The sequence below is a fragment of the Mauremys mutica genome, chromosome 3 (genome assembly GCF_020497125.1).
Source record: "Mauremys mutica isolate MM-2020 ecotype Southern chromosome 3, ASM2049712v1, whole genome shotgun sequence".
In the NCBI taxonomy this organism is placed as follows: domain Eukaryota; kingdom Metazoa; phylum Chordata; order Testudines; family Geoemydidae; genus Mauremys; species Mauremys mutica.
Window position 1 is genome coordinate 124,372,330 of NC_059074.1, and position 20,431 is coordinate 124,392,760.

At 38.5% G+C, this 20,431-nt stretch overlaps 1 protein-coding gene across 14 annotated transcripts in view; it reads right to left on the reverse strand.

The window, feature by feature from the left end:
* Nucleotides 1–409: 409 nt before the first annotated feature.
* Nucleotides 410–20,431, reverse strand: part of PDE10A (phosphodiesterase 10A) — a 605,978-nt gene continuing 585,956 nt past the window's right edge. For all 14 annotated transcript variants that reach the window (XM_045008718.1, XM_045008721.1, XM_045008723.1 and 11 more), the window contains 4 exons: nt 19,744–19,855; nt 15,876–15,956; nt 13,206–13,294; nt 410–6,165 (listed from right to left, as the gene is read on the reverse strand). In XM_045008718.1, the coding sequence (XP_044864653.1) occupies nt 6,048–6,165; nt 13,206–13,294; nt 15,876–15,956; nt 19,744–19,855 (400 nt within the window). In that variant the 3' untranslated portion in view covers nt 410–6,047. The remainder of the gene's footprint in view (nt 6,166–13,205; nt 13,295–15,875; nt 15,957–19,743; nt 19,856–20,431) is intronic.

The window sequence follows — 20,431 nt, forward strand, 5'->3', positions numbered from 1 at the left end:
GATCATCTCCCCTTGATTCCTGACATCATGGATCTCTCTTCCCCCTCCACATACTGTCAATCGCATAAAATTCTTGTGGCAACTACAACAATTGCTTACTTGGAAAAGTAACATAAGGAGATAATGTATGTATTTGTATTAGTCATCTAATGCAAGGCAGGAGCTGAAAACAGAGGGAGCCAACAGCATCTCACCAGCCAGTTCTCCAGTGATCACTAGTGAGTGCCCTGTGTTCAGTGGGTGGTAGTTTGAAAACTGTTCAGGAGGGCATTGAGGCACCTATTAATGTCTTGAAGGGTCAAAAACCATTGAGACAGATGAGAGTTCCTGCCATTCATGCTGGAACTTTGATACGTAAAAGTAAGAGTCCAGTCACCATGGTATCTTTAGATGTATTTTTATTATAGTGATCACCATTAAAAAGTCAACGTTTCCCCATAGCTACCCACCATTCTAGACCCGAAATAACACATTTCCCTGCACAAACAACAAGAAATCTCAATTACTATGGGCGAATGTTGATTTTTAATGGCAGCTACTGATGAAGCTCTTGTTTTGACAGAAGCATATATAAAATCACCTGTTGTATTGAAATTAACTCATCCATGTTATTTTCTACAATTGCCAATACTACCTCACATGATCACATGCTAACCCAACAGAAGGCTCTTTGGAGCAAGGCTTTGTTTGTATAGCATCAAGCAGAATCCCCGTCTGGAACGTCTGAGTGCTACTGTTATATAAACCGTAATAAAAGGAGGAGTGGCAGAATTATAAGTACTGTAATAAGGTGCATTCATATTGTCTTTTTTTAAAATCTGTAATTTTGTCTAGCCATTTCTACTGTGAGGTTTGCTTTAGCACACCTTGCTCTTCCTGGGAACAAACCTTTTATCTCAAAGTCAGCTGTATCTGGGTGGGTCATGAAAAACAGGGTTTGGAGCATAAGAGTTCTGAAGGAAACCCATGTAAAGAAACTATTCTAACAATACTAATTTTTTGCCCTCTTTCCTCCTTATCACTGTGCCTAGACAAAAGGGGCCACAAATCTTGTCCAGCAACATATATGTAGTTCCAAGATGCTGGAAACAGATGGATTGTAAATCTACTCAATTAAATGCAATTGTGAACTAAAAACGGTAGCCCAGATTTTCAGCATAGAAGTCAATGTAGCTCTGGCAATTTACATCAGCTGAGGAGCTGATTGTAATTTGAGTATTTAATATACAGTAAGACATGTTTTGTTATAGAAAATACCTGCAACAGCAGATGTTTGGAAAAATGCACCTCAACTGATAAGTTGTCACATGTACAGAAAATCAAATGTTGATCTTTTTCATGGATTCCATTGCCTTTTGTTCTCATTTTTCCTTGTATTTTACTTGTAGTATATCAACAAACATACACACAGGTCCACAAGAAGTCCCCATTCCTCTCCCCCACTCACAATAACACCAAAAAATGAACATAGAAAATATTAAAAAACTCTGTATTCAGTAATATTCACACCAAAGTGTATGGATATATATATCCATTAAAATTATGAACATTTCTAAATATATTTTATGTATCATACATATATTTATATGTATAATTACATATCCACAGAAGTTGTCTTGCTGTGCTAAAACCAGCAATTAAAGCAGAAACAGGTTTCACAACAGGACACCCATATATGCATATGTACTGGCTGTTTGGTTTGTTAATTTATTTACAATTTAACTATATCATAATAAATGAGTACTGCTCTATTGTACAAACATAATAGTAAAGGTTTAGGTTTTGTTTTTTAAATACAAAGACTGCAAATGAATACATGAAAAAATACACACCATGTACAGTATTTATAATTTATAAATGCAAAGGTAAGACCTCTTTAAATTATTGCACTTGCATTTCTTTTTACAAAGAAGATAGTTTATATGTGTCATATACATAAAATCAATTTTTCAGCTTACTAGATGTCATAAAGTTGAATGCTGTTATCTTGAAGTTCTTTCTTCACAGAACTGCCCCCTCTGAATTTTGAATATACATGGATCTACTCTACAAACCAGTTTGATCTACTCTGCAAACCAGTTCATTACTAACTTTTTCAGTTTTTGACAGAGCATACACCCAAATTACAATCAAGCACAGTTTTTGGTCAGCAAGCAGACAAAAGATAGTTGTAATGTGCCTTTGCTAGATTGGGATACATAACCTAAAATTTGAATATGAGTATCCTTATAGAAGAGTGAAGAAAGTCACTTACCCTCCTTATGATGAACAATTTACTGCACCATTTCACAGAATGGCAACTATGTCACAGTGTTTTAGGCAAATGCATTTCTTCAAGAAGGTTGCAATTGTTTGAACAGGTAAGGGACTTGGGTATTTCTTTTAGATAAATAATGCTATATGTTGCCCTTACAATTTTAACACTAAGTGGCCTGAACACAGTAACAGCAAAAGACTGACTAGCTAGTACAAAATATTTCTACTTCTAAATTTGCAATCCATGCAGATTATTTAAAACACATCTAAGTACTCTGTACTGTGTGCCATATGAAAACATAAGTGCCACACTGCATGCCTCTGAGGATCTAATTAACATATTTGAAAATGTTCTTCCATTTAAAAAAAACCCAGTACATTATTCTAATGTATTGCTTCTACAGTGCTACAATGTATAATAATGTAGCTGCAATGTGCTGAACCATTACAGTAGAATATTGCACTATCTTACAAAAATTCTTGATTACCGCAGTAATGGAGTTTCCAGCAAAGCTTTTATAGACTACACAGTATATTAAGTGAGAGCTAAAATAGCTAATACCATCCTGTGCCATCCACTTTTCACAGGTTGGCTACATTTTCCTAATTCGTTATGTTCCTGGTATTGTTTCAAGATGCTGAATATGCATCCTTCTCAAATTCAGCTTCTTTTACCTACTCAAAAGAATGCTCAAATATTAAATACCGGTAGTCCCTTTTTTCTATTGTTTTGTTTAGAGGGGAAAAGGTCATTAAAACTTTAATAAAAAATGCTCTTTTGGAAATAAAAACTATACATTTTATAAGACTTCTAGAAAAAAAAAGTCTGCCAATTGTTAAAAAGTTCTTATTCATTTTGTGTGGCTAAATTTTTAAAGGGATTCAACATGGACCTGAGTCATGACATTCAAATGACAAACTACTACTTAGATTAGGGTTTTCAGTTCTGGGATACTGATTTGGGTTTACTGCTGTCAAACACCTGGATGCCTAAAACTGTACTCACTAAATTAGTCTATAGGACAAATTGATGCAACTTAAAAAAATTCGCCCATTAAAACTATTGTTTCCGTTGTTGCCTAAAATATAGGTAGACTTTATCCGTATGGTTTTACTCCTTTCCCCTGTCTTACTCCAGAGGAGAAGAAAGGGGGTGAGGGGGACTGTATTAACTCTAATGGAAATTTAACTGTAACAAACTGTTTGAAGTGGTTCGGGTTACTCAAACTGTCAAGTACCAATATGGTTGTCTCATCACATTAATAGAACTATTTATTGCAACTTTGCTTAATTTGTTAGGGAAATATATAAAGCACCTATATGATACTGCCAAGCATTTTCAGCGACGACTCATGATCTAGCTAACTTTTACAGTCAGTGACTGGAAATCAGACAAACTTTCTGTGACATGAATATAGCATGTGACAAGGAAAATTTTGCAACACTGACAAGATCAGCAAATAGAGGGAGAAGGGGATGGTAATAACAGACATGCTTGAGCCATGAAAGAGATTTTCAATGAGTTGTTTTGGGTATCTCACAGATATACAGACAGACTGTATTTGAGGCCACCACAGATCTGTGAAGTTTCCACATAAATCAGTAACTCTGGGTCGTGTCCCAAGTTCTTTGCTTGCAGTAACAACACAGGCTGCGTATGAATTGCATTATTTAAACCAGAACTGATAAGGAATAAAGTAGAGGACACCACTTACATTGATCTTGTTTGTTTAGTTTGATAAAACTGCATCCTTATAATTTTTTTTCATTTCAAAAAAATTCACTGGTGACTATGCAGAGAATAAAATCATTTAGTATTGGCAAAGCACACTAAGTGCTTGCATGGATGCTGCTAGACATCCTTGGTCCCCTGTATGATTCAAATCTGAACTTCATATAAAAAGATTTGATCAAGATACCCCAAATCTAACCCTACATGGTATCTAATGTGCTGCAAAGGCTTATGTATAAATTACGTGATTATAGATCACATAATGTATATGCATACAAACATAAACTGGTTTGTGCTCGACCAGAACAAAAGGCAAATCTCTTCAGGGACCCAAACATTTAAATAATAATAAAAAAAATAAGATGCATGCTTATTAGATCAATACAGTTCAGTAAACAAGCAGAATGGGAAAACAGATACTACCTATTGCCTTTAAACTGCTGACTGTACTACTTGTTGTTTTTACACTACACTGTAGTGTTGCCACTGAACCACTTCAAGACTTGCCTATCTGCAAGCAGGTAAGAAGAGTTGTATAATATAATGTAGGCTCGGCAGTGCAGACTAAACTAATGCAGTGTTGCTAACGACCGGGGTATAGAAAAGATGTACTATATCTATGCTGAAATTTTATTTTATTTTTAAAAAGAAAGATTCAGGGTCAAATTTTGTATATTGAATTACACCCTTTGCAACCACATTACAATCAAAAGGGTTGCATTGAGCATAGGGCCCCGAACGTCAAACAGTTATACATGTGCTTAATGTTAAGCATGTGCATAATAGTTTGCAGGATCCAAGCCCTACAGCAGCACAGAATTTCTTCCAGAGCTTCAGTTTTCTGAATCAGCTGTTTTTCTGCTTAGTTAGGTAGCTGTAAACTTGGAAATGTTTGCTGAACTAGAAAAAAAAGCAAAACATAAAAAAAGGTAAATGGCTTCCCTTTTTTTTTTTTTGGTAGTAGAAAACATACAGTACTGGTGACCAACATAAAAACTAGTCAAAGGAAAATACTTTCCTCTTATTGTGAAGGTACCGCAGTTATGCCTTGTATACCTGACTTTGCTGACAAGGCTCCTATTTCCAGCAGAAAGTATTGTACGTTAAACATGTCTAATATTTTCTAAAATATGATTCGCCACGAAAAATATTAGCATGACCACTTGTCATACAGCTAGCTAGGCAGCCAGATCTCTGCTATTACATTCAAACTTTAGCCTGTCATTTTAGTCAATGTTGATAAAAAGGTCCAGCCTGAAATTATGCCTGCATCTTTCCTCACTGGAGATAAATATCCAGTACTTCCAGTGTATGAATGGATGAGCTCTCTAGCATTTCACATAATTACAAAGAACCAAACACCACAGCCAGTGCTTTCAACATTTAACTTGAGAAATAAAACAGTTGCTCTGTGATACCTAATAGAGTTTTTGGAGCCTTGAACCTAAAAGTTGATTTTCCTTCCGTCTGCAGCAAGATAATTCAAGTACTGTAACTTCAGGAAAAGTTACAGTCCCAGAGGTTTTCTGCTAAATTTCAAACTGATTACAAGTAGATCACACATAAACATTCACAATAGCAATGTGTAAAATGTTCTATTTATAGCCAAGAACTCCCAAGTGACACTGGTGTTAAATCCAGCCACAGTACAATATAATAAAAGTACCATTGAAACCCTTACTAGAAAGATACAATTTTAAAAGTACCCCCTAATATTTTTCCCTTCAGTTTTGAATTAAGGCCTCAGCAATGTAGCCCATGAGAAAAGGCCAGTCTTTTATATTCACATGTCATAAGTTTGCTTTGATAGCCGATTCTGAAGCAACCGAGTTGTCAGTCTCTCTCTGGTTTATGTTGTGTCACTGATGTTAGACAGGAGACTGGCAGACAGTCGCCTAGCTGAGGTAACTCTGTAGGTATTACCTCCACAGGCAGATCTGCTTCTTTGCATTTGTAGCTTTTTTTTTTCCTTTCCAAAAAAGAAAAAACCCAAACCAAACCAAAAAAACAAAAACAAAAGGAGAGATGCCTTAGAGTTAAACCAATTTGTCATGGTTGTTTAGTCATCAATCTTCACAGGAAGTGAATCCGAGGTCTGGGGATCATGTGGTTGGGATGGAATCCATAATGAAGTTTCCTCTCCTTGCGTCAATTTTTCCCATTGTTTGAGATTTTCCCTGGAGATGCAAAAAGAGCAATAAAATAATTTAATATTTTGTTCATAATAATTTCTGCTATATTATACCAACAGAAGTAGTTTTATGGCGTACATAACACTGATTGATAACGTTTTTCTTACTACTGTATTATTTCAACTTATTTCTTTCTGTCAACTCCATATTTTAATCTAAATAGGGGAAGTATATGCTGGCTATTGCCAGGATCCTGTTTGTTCTGCAATACAACAGCTGCCGATTTGCCACAGAATTCACCCCTTGCTAAAGAATTGTGCTAAGGAGTCTAATTCTCATGATTGCAGAGATGTCTTTGAAAGCATGACCTAATGCAGTGATGCCTGCTCAAGGCTGCAGAGAAACTGAAACAATAGCTCTTGAGAGATGTGACCTGTCCCATACCTCACTCAGGGCATCATGGACTCTGTGGCAACCTAATTTGTCGTTTTTCCAGGATGCCACAGAATTCAGCATTCTTGCCATGCCATTTGCCTCTCCGGAAGCCATGGCAACCCATATTATCTCAGATGTGGCTGCTTTGGTATGCACTATGTGTATTCCATTTCCAAAACAATAATGGAAGTAACACCATACAAATACAACACTGTACAAATTCAGTAAGAAAGTAAACTTATTGTTCAGAACAACAGATTTATTAAAACAGAAATGTAGAGCAAACTATCAGATAAATTAACCTTTCAGATTCTTAGGTAATATCTTATTCCAACAAGTCTTTTTAAAAGGTACAGCTGGTATGATTCATATGCCTTTCTGCTCACCAGCAAAGCTCTGGCTCTGAAGTGCCTGGAATAAAGGCCCACAGTCTCTCAAAGTTAAAACCTTTGATGCTGACAGGATGTCCTGGCTGCTTGTGTTGCTACTACTTTGCAGCATTTGTCTGCATTCCAAAGAATTCAAGGACACAGCATCTTAAACATCGCATTCCAGAAATTAATATTATGGGTATAAGGGTGATATCAAAATGTATTTAGTCAGCAACTGAAGCAGTATTGAACGCGTCTCTTCACTGTGATGAAAGTCATTTGCCTCTCACTAAAAGGGCCATATGCAGCACATTCTAGTTATCTGAGGGTATGTCTACACAGCAACTAGACACCCATGAGAGCCTGAGTTTGCTGGCATGGGCCAGCCACGGGTGTCTAGTTGCTGTGTAGAAATACTCCCAAAGGGCCCTGGGGAAACCCAAGTCCCTCAGTTAGACAAGAATTTTGATAATCAGAGGAACTGGCCAGTGAACTTTGAAATACATATTCAGGGTTGAGTTCAAAGCCCCTTGTCTGGCTCCCCCAGCTATAGACAGCCCAGAACTGGCTGGCTCAGTGCAGCTCCAGTCTTGCTGAATTTAGGATCTCTGCAGAGGTGGCTTTGGTTGTGCAGAGCTGCTACGTTCTGAAATCAAAGAGCTGCTGATGAATAGGAGGTTAGGCAAAACTCTTACATTGTAAGATTTCAGTTTATCAGGAGCCATTTCAATCTTGTGGTGATCATTAATTCTGCTCACCTGAATATTAGCAGTTCTACACAACTTTAGTCAAACCTTAGGAAATGTACTGGACCTTGAGATAAACCAAGAGTTTAGCTTACCTGGTGTCTGGATAACTTAAGTTTGACTGTAGTTGACAAGGGATTTTAGAAGTAAAAATATTGAATCTTGGATCCCTAATAGTGAAGCATGATTACTGGGATAGAGAACACCAGTGCAATCAGTACTAAGCAGTCTGATTACTGTTAATTCACACACCATATGCTGGTCCAGAAGAAACACATTCTTTGAAAGATGCTCATATTTATTCTAAAAGACTCTGCGCCTGACCTTCAGAGGCACAGAGCACCTGTAATTCCCACTGAAGGCAAGTAAAGTTGTGGGTGTTTGGCACCTCTGAACATCAAGCCTTAAGCATTTCTATTTGAGTGTCCAAAAAGTGAGACTCCCAAAATTAATAGATATTTTAGAAAATTTATTTTAACAACATTGTTTAGAGTAGGGAGGTTTTGCTTGTCTAAAGTTTTGGGAATCTGGCCAGGAATCAAGAAGGTTGGGGTCTAACTGGAATCCTCATCCTGACTAGAAGTTTGTGAAATTTTTCAGCCAAAATTTTTTTTCAGCAAAAAATGTAGATTCAGTGACACTGAAATGTTTTGTAAATTTGAGCTGAATTTGCCAAATTGTTTCAGTTGGACAAGAAAATCCCAAAACCCTAAATGTTTTATTTTGACATTTTGAAAATGAAATGTTTCTATTTTTCTGTTCAAAATGACTTTGGTCTGAAACTTCCTTCAATGTTATTAAAAATTTTAATTTTTTTTAAAAATGCTCAAAATTTTTCTTTTCAAATCAAAATAAATGTTTTGGTTCAACCCAACATAAAGGTTTTGTTTGATTTTGTTCAAATGGAAAGACATTTAAAAAAAACCCATTTTGATAAGCCTAAAATTTTGAAAAGTTTTGGGTCAATCCAAAACAATTTTTTTTGGAACGTGCCTTGTGCTAAAAGTCCTGACAATGATATGCTTTGTAACCTTATGGATCTTATTTACCCTCTCTAATCCTGAATTTCCATACCTCTAAAATGGTGATAATGATGCTCAACTACTTCACACAAGTATTGTGAGGCTTATGTAAATATTTGTAAAATAAGTGCAAAACATAATTAAGGCCAGTCAGGTGACTGAGGAGTTCTTGGCTTCCAGTCCTGAGGTTAATCCATTAATCATGTGGCCTCTAAGAAGACTTCTTTCCCACCTACTTCATAATGAAAATATTTAAGTACATATTTCTGAGCAAAAGTAGGTTTCTGATTTTGAAGACATCCAGCTAATGGGAAATATTTCATGAAGAAATTCATCTGAAGTTTTCATAAATGTAAAACATTTTGAGGAAGTTGAATAAGTTTAAAAAAAAGACAGTATACTTGAGAAAAATTGTGATGGGAACCAGCTCTGCCACAGAATACACAATTTGTCTTTAGGCCACAGTGAAACAGGCAGCCAACATCTAGCTTTCAGCTGTTGATATTACTGGATGACTATTTAGTAATCTATCCCTCACAGGTATTACAAATCTAGCAATTAGCTAGGTTGCAAGACTGCACAAGCTACCTTTACAAGACAGCTGACTGATTCACAGTCCAGTAAAATTAAGAATGTTTACAAGTAGTTTTATAGGGAACTTCAAGTGAACTAATTTTTTGCTGAAATTCTTGGGGTTTAGCTTTGGCCTTTTGTTTCTAGCATTAGGAAGGGAGTCTGGAGCCTCCAACACTGAAGGGAATGAGAGACATAAGGTTCCACCGAGGGAAACTCAGTGTAATAACAAAAACCATGTTAAAGCAGATAGGAACATCTGGAGTAGGCAGGCGCAAGTCTTGTCACCACAATTACATTTAGGCAATTGATGGGCTTATATCCGATATGTAGAAAAGGAGAGAATGCAGAGGGAAAAAGGTATGTGCATGCATGGGTGGGAAAGAATCAGAAAAAGCCTCCATCACAATGGAGGTCCAGAAGTGATAGTATTTATTTTATTTAGCATTTGCATATTTGCTGAGCCAAGCAACGTGGCCAAGTGGAGCTCTCGGAGCCCACCACTGAATTTAGTTAGCAGGCACTCCTCAATAATGTATATCATTGTTTGATCTGCACCACAGCTGCAGCATGGATTGTCTCGAAGATTCGAGTGGTGCTGGTTGTCTGCACAGAGGCCTTGCCCAGTCCAGGATCGACTAAGAAGGACCCACTGATGACGTGGCAGGTTGAAGCTGGGCGGGAGAGCAGTAGGGTCTGTGATGAGGAACCGATTTGTGGTTGGTGATAAGCACCAGTCTTCCTGCCACCGGGATTCTGCTGTCATGTGCTGGCATGGCAGCCTTGACCACAGTGGGTGTTGTAATGAAAGACATGTAGCTAGTGGGCTAAAAAGGGCACTGAACAAGGGCAAGTCTGGGTTGGCATGTACCTTATCAAGCAGCTTGCCAGCTGCTATCTCCCTCCTGATGTAAGGGGGAGCAATGTGGCTCAGAATTGGAAGCCACAGAAGATGAGTCAGTCAAACAGTTCCTGTGATAATGTGTAATTGTTGAGTTGATTTGCATGTCAACAAGTTTCGTGTTCCCTGTCCAACTCCATACTGGCACACAGAACTACTGCTATTGAGTACGAGATGGCAAGGGCTGAGGTCCTTAGGGCTGGAGCATCTGCTCCCCATGAAGAACCTGCCAGTTTGCTGAGAAGGTTGTTGTGTGTCTTGACCTTTGCTTGCATTTTGCTCAGGTGGCTTTTGTATGTCAGTGTTCAGTCAAGGGTCATGCCTAAGTAAACTGGGTAAGCTTCATGCTTCAGCCTCTGGCCATTCATTATGATGTTTAGTTCCCTCTTAGCGTTGGCATGGTGGAAGTGGTATGGGCTAGAGTCTGTCTTGCTGGTGCTAGGTGAAAGTGCCATGTCTTGAAGTTGTCAGCCAGGTGTGGCAGTTGGGCTAAGTAAGCCACCATCTGAGTATTCTTGTCATATAACCAATGGAACTACTGTATGCAAATTAGCTGTAGAGCAAGAGTAGTGATTTGACGACTTACCTGTGAAATCACATTAGTCTAGGACTGTTGGCATGGCATAGATACATACCTTGCTGTCACATGGATATAATCTGTGAAGTCAAAGTGGCTGAGAACTTAAAAATTGGATGATAACAGACCACGTATCCCAGTGATGACTGAACCTGGTGATATTCTGAATCAAAAGAGCTTTCAGCCAAGCTTGTAGCTGTTTCCATGACTTCACGCTGACTCAGTCATTCTAGGCTTCAGAGTATACACAAACACACACACTTCTGGACCTCAACTATATATTTTAGATCAGGGGTCTCAAACTCAAATGACCCCGAGGGCCGCATGAGGACTAGTGCATTGGCGCGAGGGCCGCATCACTGACACGCCCCCTTGCTGCCCCTGGCCCCACCCCCAATCCACCCCTTCCATGAGGCCCCGCCCCTGCCCTGTCTCTTCTCCACCTCCTCCCCTAAGCGCGCGGCTCCCCGCTCCTCCCCCCTCCCTCCTGGAAAGTGCTAAGCGCCACCAACAGCTTTTTCAATGCACTCTTCCAATCCTTGAAATATGTCACGTCCCGTTGTGATACCCTTCAGTGGCATTAAGTCTAGCAATTCTTCAGTTATATTCAAATTGCAGTCCACATCTCTAATGAACACTGCACACTGTGCGGTATCTGATACATCTGTACTCTCATCAAGAGCAATTGAAAATACTTCAAAGTCTTTTGCCATTTGAATCAATTGTTTTTGCACATTATCAGCTAAATCCGTTATCCTGCAGGCAACTGTATTTGCAGACAAGCTTATGCCTTCAAAAACTTTCTTCCTATCAGGACATAAAATTTCACTGGCCTTCATAAGACATTCTTTTATGAATAAGCCTTCTGTAAAAGGTCGCGATGATTTAGCTATCATTTCGCTTATCACAAAACTTGCTCTTACTGAATCTTCGCTAGACTTGTTAATCCCTGAAAATAAATGTCTTTGCTTGGCAAATGCTGCTTTAAGTTGCTGAACTTTTTCCTCTCGGATTTTTCCGGTGAATGCATCATATTTTTCACCGTGCATCGTGTCATAGTGCCGACGCACGTTATACTCCTTGGGAACAGCAATCGTTTGCTGACAAATAAGGCATTGAATTTTATCTTTTACCTCTGTGAAAAAATATAAATTCTCCCATTTGTCTTGGAAAACTCTCTTTTCTTCCATGAGTGTTCTTTTTTTTGACGAAGTCATTTCCAAGCAGTTTTAATAAATATATACACTCAGTAATGCACCTCACTCAAAGGACAAAACACACACTTAGATTTACTGCCTAAGGCTCTGGGAGGGAGTTTGGGTGGGGGAGGGGGTCTGGAGTGCAGGCTCTGTGCTCGGTGCAGGCTCCAGGCTGCGGCAGGGGGTGGGGGTGCAGGCTTTGGGATGGAGTTTGGGGATAGGAGGGGGTGCAGGGGTGAGGGCTGTGGGGCTGAGGGTGAGGGGTTTGAGGCATTGGAGAGGCTCGGGGCATTGGAGAGTCTCAGGACTAGGGGAAGGGCAGCCTGCCCTGGCCCTAGTGCAGGGGGGCGCTAGGACCCTGCGGCAGCAGGTGATGCCGGAAGCCGGCATAGCAGAGGAGTGGAGTCAGCGTGAGCTCCCGGGCGGTGAGGGGGCAGCAAGTGGGGGCTGGTAGACACTGGGGGGAGGCGCGTGGGGGCGGCAGGTGGGGCCAGGGGAGAGACCCGGCCCCAAACTTTGGGGAGCAGCGCGCGGGGAGCTTAGGCACAGAAAATAACTCGGGGAGGGGGGCGGGGGTGAGGGGAGTTTGGCGGCGACAGGAAGTAACTGGGGGAGCTCCGCGGGCCGCAGGGAAGAGCTCCGAGGGCCGCATGTTTGAGACCCCTGTTTTAGATGGATAAATGGATGGACAGATAGAGAGAGGGGATTTCCTTCTGTTTACTTTACACTGTCACTATACCCAGAAGAGAAAATGCTAGTGGTTTAAAGATCTGAAGAATGAAGAGTGTACTCTGATTTGCCACATAGGAGAGAGAAACATGTCAGTTCAACTAGAATACAGGAACACAATCAGCAGAAAAGGAATAAGAGAGAGATGAGGTGACAGTAAAAGCACAGAAGAAAAAGGTATTTTAATTCCCAGTAGTTATGCGCATGAAGCAGACAGAGGGAAGTTGAGTTGTACTGGGCTAGATGGAGGCAGCTAACTGGGGGCACATTACCAGTGGACCTGCTTGTCTACAGGTAGTTTTGACACTAAATAAATTTTAATAGCTGCATCCATAGACCTGTGTTGGCTGAACCTACCCAATAGTCCCTGCCTCCAGGTGTTGGATGCACTTGCTAAGAGAAGAACATTTATGTTTGTCTATATGAAATATTTGCAATGTAGAGGCATATATTTTTAGACAGAGATATGTAGTGGGGCATGCTCTCACCCAGCCAAGATATATGCTGTGCAAAAACTTGCACTGCTACTCACCTGCATGCCCGGAGTAGTGGCCCAGCAGGAGGGAAGATCTGTGTGAGTGTAGTGTAACATGGGATGGCTACAGCATTGTAGAATCCAATCTGTGAAAAAAACAGTGGAAAAAATATTGTCAGGAGCCAAATTATGACACAGTTAACTGCAAAAGAGCCCCAAACTAGTCTATTTACTTTCTTACAGTCTATCTTACTGTTCCATACTGCTGCCCATCACCATAGCCTCTGAGCACCAGTCAAAGTGAACTCAGTAGCAGGCAGTTCTCCTTTTGGGGGTAAAACATACTACTTGAGGTAGGTTTTCTCTTTGGATTTTGTTGCTAGGTTGATTTGTTCGTTGTGGGGGTTGGAGGCAGTGGGTAGATAGGACTGTCCATGTTCAGAGTGTCATTATATGGAAAGGCTTTTCAAAGAGGAAAATATTGCAGTGTTTCCAAAAGAGGGTCAGATTCTGGATTTGCCTTATGTCCTCTGGAATTCTGATTCATCCCTGGATTCCTAAGGATGGATGTTCTAAGGATATTGTATAGTGGGAACGTTTTCTAAAAATGTCTCCTGTTTCTAAATACTGGTTTAGCTCTAACTGTGGGGCCCCTCAGAAGATGGTTCAACTGACATTTTTAATGCTGTGTCTCATAATACTGCTCAGATCTGGTCTAGTCAACACAGTGTTAAAGGTGCCACTAGCCCATCTAGGGTAGGGCTCCTAATGTTGCTACCACTGGTGTTAACGGCAGGACATTTTCTGAAAACGGCCCTGCTGTAATTTCACTGATTTCAAGGGAGTCGTGTTTGCTTACACTACACGTTTAAATTTGACCCCCTCCTGCTGCCTCTCACTTAAAAAAAAAATGAAAAAAATCCCCAAAGCTTTAATAGAGGACCACACGTTAGCCAGTCTAGTGCAGGAAGATCCACAGCGTGGGCTACCAGTCTTTCCTTCTGATATATAGCTTTAAATGCATTTTAGTGAAATAGCATACTGTACCATTATCACAGGGTCTGACATGTAAACCCCCTTTTATCTATTGACATATTAGACCTTATCCACATATTAAAAAGAAAATCCTGACTCTACCTCCACAGAAGCAGAGGCTCCCTCTGCAATGGAACTGGAGTGTAAATAGGTGTGTTTGGTGCTTTACAATAGATGGGAGATACAGTCCCTGTCCTCAGATTCTTACAATCTAGACTACAGAATATATGACATGACTGACAGAGAGGCTGCAGTTGGTAAGGGGGCAGGGCTGCAGCAACAGGAGGGAGGTTTAAACATCATAAAGGAGCTCACTATTTTAAACTGTATGTTTTATATGCACTCCATGGGGTTTTTTAAAGAGGTTTGTAATTAATTTTTATTTTACTTTAAGAACTGATAGACTGCTACAGACCTGTCACAAATTCTAAAGGAGATATCTGCTTAACCTACCAATATTAATACCATGGCAAAAAGAGAGACGTTTTGCCAAAATTAAACACATCTGGGATTTACATTATAGAATCCTATCACTGAAACCACAGTATTTAAAAATAAAATAAAATATTATGGTTTTGGGCCATGCAAATAAAACCACTTTCTTTTAAAAAATACACAACAAACTGGACAAACTCTGAGAGGGTTAAAAAGAGCTAGGGTGAAAAAAATGAATAAAACCAGTTAATCCATGACAATTCCTTGAGATAATTTCCATTTCTGACCAGGAGTTTTAAATGTTATATTTTTTTATTTTAAAAATGGCATAGATTCTCCAAACTAACATTCCAGTTCTCATCCTCTCAACCATACATCCACATTTTAAGGACAGACTGTGGCTAGATTAAAGAATTTCATATAGTTCCTCTTTAATTCTGTTTTACAAGTACATGAATATGTAAAAGATCGCAGGAAAATTTTCAGAAGCACCAAGGTGACTTGGGCACTTAAGTCTCATTGACCTTCAGTTAGACACTGGCTCCTCAGAGCCTAAGTCCCTTTTTAAAATGAAATTTAGGCATTTTTGAAAATTTTACCCAATACTTTTCCATTTATTAATAACCAACATGTTAAAACCATCACTAGCTTTCACAAACAAGGCTTTTACCTTTCAGAGAATAAAATTTAAAACAACTCTTTCAGTTTTACTGCATAAGAAAAATTATATTTTATTTTCCTACCTAAAAATCCGATTTCTGAGAAAAGCTGCCCTTAATCTGAAATGTGTGGGTAGCTCTTTCTTCCCTCCCTTCATTACTATGGCTGCTTATCAACAGGGCTTTCTGCTCAATGCATAATTGTGGCAATCATGCATCCGTTCAATGAACCTCAAAAATCATACTCTTCCAGGTGGGAGTGGAAGTCTTCTGAGTGAGAGCTTTGAATCTGCCCTCTCCCAGCAGTTGGTTAAAAAGAGCTAAGGTCTAGAGGAAACAGAGCTGCAACACACTATATTTCAGGACAGCATGAAATAGCATGATCTTGTTCCAACAATGTCTCTGAGGAGGATGTTTCCAGTTGCAATTTTAAAATCAGCTATGGGTTTGTATGTAAAGTGTGGAATATGGCATGACAACTCACAGGTCAAAAAATTATCACATGCCTTGCTACAGGCCAGTATCATATCCCTTATCATGTTTTACTTGTGTGTATCTTGCAGCCATTATAAAACATTTAATTTTAGACAGCCCATACTTGGCCTTGAGGGACCTCATCCTTCTTATCTCTGTCCATCATAGGTATAGGTTGAATACCTATCTTCTTCATTTCATCACCCTGGAGAGAGAAAGAAAAGAGAGTCATGTACTTCCTGAATAACTAAGGACATTCAGAAGAAAAATCAAGATTTCTTAAATCAAAAGGTGTTTCTGGTTTGTATTATTTTTAATCTAAGTATTTAGAATTCAACATATCATATGGGAACAACTGAAGATACAATCTCAGAAAACTGTACAACAAGGACTCCTTTCATGAGGATGACACACTCAAATGGTAATATAAGCTATAACTCCTAGAAACTAAGCATGGCTGTGATATAGTTTTGTGTATTTAACTTTGTTTTAGATGGGCCTATCCAAGGTTGAAGCACTTGTACAGAGTAAAAATAACAGACCAATATAAAGATTTATCTGTCCTCCCCACAATCAACCCCATTTCTCTCAAAATGTGTCACCAATGCCTCATAAAATAATGACCTGCTTTGACAAGTTATCCCACATCCCTCAACTAACTCATTCAGGAAAAGCCTAAGAGATGAATCTTGCAGCATGTCCTGAAGGTCAGTTGATCCAGGCAATTTTGGACCAAAGGTGAGGAGTAAGTTTCTCAGTATTGGGCACTTTGCAGAAAGTATCTTGCCAATCAGCCATATCTTTTAGAAACAGGTGGTACCAGCCACATGCTCGTGCTCATCACAAATGCTGCAGTATTACATGGTGAAAGAGGCAGAATTTCAGGTAAACGGGAGCCACACCTTTTATAGGGCAAAACCATCACCTTAAATTCTATCTGGGAACTAAAGAGAAGCCAGTGCACCCTGCTGAGCACCAGCATAATGCTGTAAAGTTGCCCAATGGTCTTAAAACAGAATGTTTAGAACACTGCAGAAGTGTGATCTAAGAAACGTATAGATGCAATAAGATTAGTTTTGGCCACCGCTATTATTTGAACATCCAGGAATAGTAGAAAACCAATTGTGACCTTCATACTGCAAAACTGAGTAATAAATGTTCTAGAAACTACCTCATGAAGTTGCTGATATAATCTGTGCTTGTTTCAGACCTCTACTGTATTCATAAAAGGCAAATAATTTGAAAAGCAGGTACAGTTCTGCACACTGTAAGAGCAACACATCTTACAGTACATACTGCTCTCTAATGGCAGATGTATGTGCAAATCTGGTTGTGAGTGAGGTTTCCATATGTACACTTCTGGCAAATATGGTCAGTGTTTAACTCATATATGAATGTGTATGGATCTTTGTTTACACGTTTTTGTCTGTTTGTATATCTTGTTCGGGCAGTCCAGTCCAGTCCAGCCTTCCTAGCCATTTCTATAAACCAGAACAGTAATTGAAATTAGCATGATGTGAGACTAACAAGTTGAACCAGCAGAGTCCAAATAACTAGATAACATATGCAGGTATAAAGGAGCTGGAGAGAATTATTCATTTGCAGGGATCCTAGAAATCCATTTGCCATGGAAAAATGCAGAATTTGTGTTTTTACAGAGAATCTTTAGATTTTACATGTTGTGAAAAAAATAAAAACAAATATTAACTACATTTTACGGAAAGTATCAGTGTCACTTATTCAATGAGTACAACCTCCCCCCTTGTGGCTGATTTTTGAATGTGCTGACCACCCTAGCCCCAGGTAGCTGGCGGTTTGATTAATACAGAACGCCGGATAATGGAGGCTTGGATAAACAGAGTTCTATCGTACATTGCTAAACATACTCCAATAAACTGCTTCCGGAGTATAGCCGTTACTCAATGCATATAGGGATTTGTGTTTTAAAACATCTCAAATTTCACTTTAGCCTCCAGGACTAATTCAGAAAGTGAGTAATGTTAATATAAAAGCAATTTTTACTTTATTTTTTATGCTTTTCAACAAAAAATCTGAAAATATAGAACACAGACATAGAAGTATTTGGTATATGTAAGAAATACAAATTGCAATTCTATTAATTTTATATTATAATGATCGATGGCACTGGTAGGCTTCAAACTTGCTTAAAAATTGTAAATATATCAATAAAACATTGTGTTCAACTGATACCTATATATAGATATATGGTCCTATTTAACAATCACACAAAGTGAAGAACGTTTTAAACATACTGGTATTATTAGTAACTTGTATTCAATATATTGAAAGTAGCTATTAATCTCATATGCAGATTGTAAGCAAGTGGCTTTTCCACTCAGCTCTGAGAACTGTACAGACAACAACTATATCTTGTCCAAACTTACCCCATTACCAGAGTTTATCATTATTGCTAACTTAAGTAACAACAAAACATATGGTGGAATGCAGTCAAAATTTTCTACTGAGTTTGGCTGTTCTTAGAGTTTCCCCTGCTGGATACATCTGTACCTGCCCCTAGTTTCCTCTGCTTCAGAGGAACCTTCAGACCCTTTTATGTTCCTGCTGGTGCACCCGCCTGTGCTGTCTGCTAGGACAGGTGAGGCACCGGAATAAATGCATCTTCTACCATCTGACACCCCCTCAGATGATCTTTTTCTGAAAAGTGATCCAGTAAAATATTATTGCGGGGCTCTGTGTTTGTGTTTATTGTCAATAGTTTCCAAAGAAAATATCCTCCATTTACAAGTAAAGAGATGTTTCTCCCAGACACATCCTGGGATTAGAGAGTCAAGTTAAAGTTTTTCCTTCTCGTACATCCTCACCAGTCAAACACTTTGCAGGGCAAATTTTTTCCTTAATCCCACCTTTATTACTGATAAGAAGAAAATAACCCAACTTGACTCTCCTGCTCCATGTTAGGTTTACAGCTCTGGCAGTTACAATAGATGTCTTTATACTTGTAAGCAAAGCAAATTTGCTAAGGAATCATTGAGATAAAATAAAACAATAACCAAATCATTCACATTTTGAATTCCAGAAGAAAGTAGTCAAGAAACAAACAAAATCTATGAAAAATCCACGTAACATCAACTCTGTGGGCCTGATTCTCGCCTCACACCATTGTAGATCAGGAGTAACTCCATTGAAGTTAACAGACACACACCTAGTATATAAGAGAAAGGAATCAGGCCCTACAATTTACACATGCAAGATCAGTTCAGAATATAGAACAGATCTTCTGAAACTGAAGAATTGTAGGATAGTTCTGGTTTTAGTTTTTTAGCCCATATTCTCATCTTTGTTCATCTAAACCACTGGCTATTAAAAGGGAAATTATCAATCTCTTTAGGCTCTAAAAATCTTTTCTTCAAAAGAAAGCTAAATCCAATGCAACATTCTTTGAATAATACCTTACATTCACTTCAACAATCATCCTTTACCTTCTTGGTTTTTTTGAATTACCATAACAGTATTTGGGTTCTCATTTATCTAAGCATAGGACATAATTGTACAAGTACAACTATGTTCCATGTATAGATTCTCATTACATCGTCTTTGTAAAGGGAGCTTTGTGGCTTATTACAAGGCTACCATCACAAACAGCTAGGTCTATTTCAGAGAGCTTTCACTAGTAACCTGAAAATCATACAGATTTTCTTCTCTTTTGTCTTGTTACCCATTAAATCACTTTCTATTATGATGAGATGCCTTCTAAATATAAATCTTTTATTTTGGGAAAACAATATACTTCTTGCTTGCAAGTTGATGACAAACCAGCATACTAATTTAGCTGCTCAAATGCTTTCCAGGGAGCTTACAATACATCTGCACGCATAAATAAATATATTTCAAGAAATACCTAGTAAGTAATCATTGAAAATTGTTCTAGATCAACCTACTGTTGTGTTCCTTTCTCTCATTTATCTGGATATTTTCCATATGTAGAACAAATGTGAGAGACATATACATACCTCAGCCCAGAACTCTGCATATATATCATTAGCTGTCAATCTGGTAACTGGCCACAACTTTGTTACAGAACATAGATCACAAGCTGTCATCATCAGACCAATCATACGATCCCTAGAATACAAGAATATGAAATTTGTTACTTAGATAAAGCTTTATATTATTGTGTTTTGAAGCTGTGTGTGTCCTGTCATATATATGCCCAACAACAAACAAAAAGTACAAATTCTACAAAATACCTCACACATAACTCTCCACCATCCCCCTTTGATATTAGCTCATTGATAATTCATCACATGAATCATATTAGTACCATATCATGCTTATTCAGTTCAGTAGCTTATATTATTGAAAAAAGGCTCTATTCAAGAGCAGCCAAGTGAAAAATTTGAGTCAAATGGCTGACCCAAGCAAGTGTAAATAAAATGTAATGTTTCGAGGAAGATCATGCTATAAGAAAAATTTTGAGAAAAATTATGTCCTGTGATTTATACCTGTTGTATTTGTGAAGTTTTTAAGCAATTATTATATCTGACTTGGTACTATACTAAAATGTCCCTTTCTATTTTAAATATTGTATGATTCTAGTCTGTTTTGAACATGTGTTAGTAGTAAATTAGAATTTCATTTGTGCTAATAGCCTGTATTTTTATTATAAGGTAGATTAATTTAGTGTCATACATATAACGT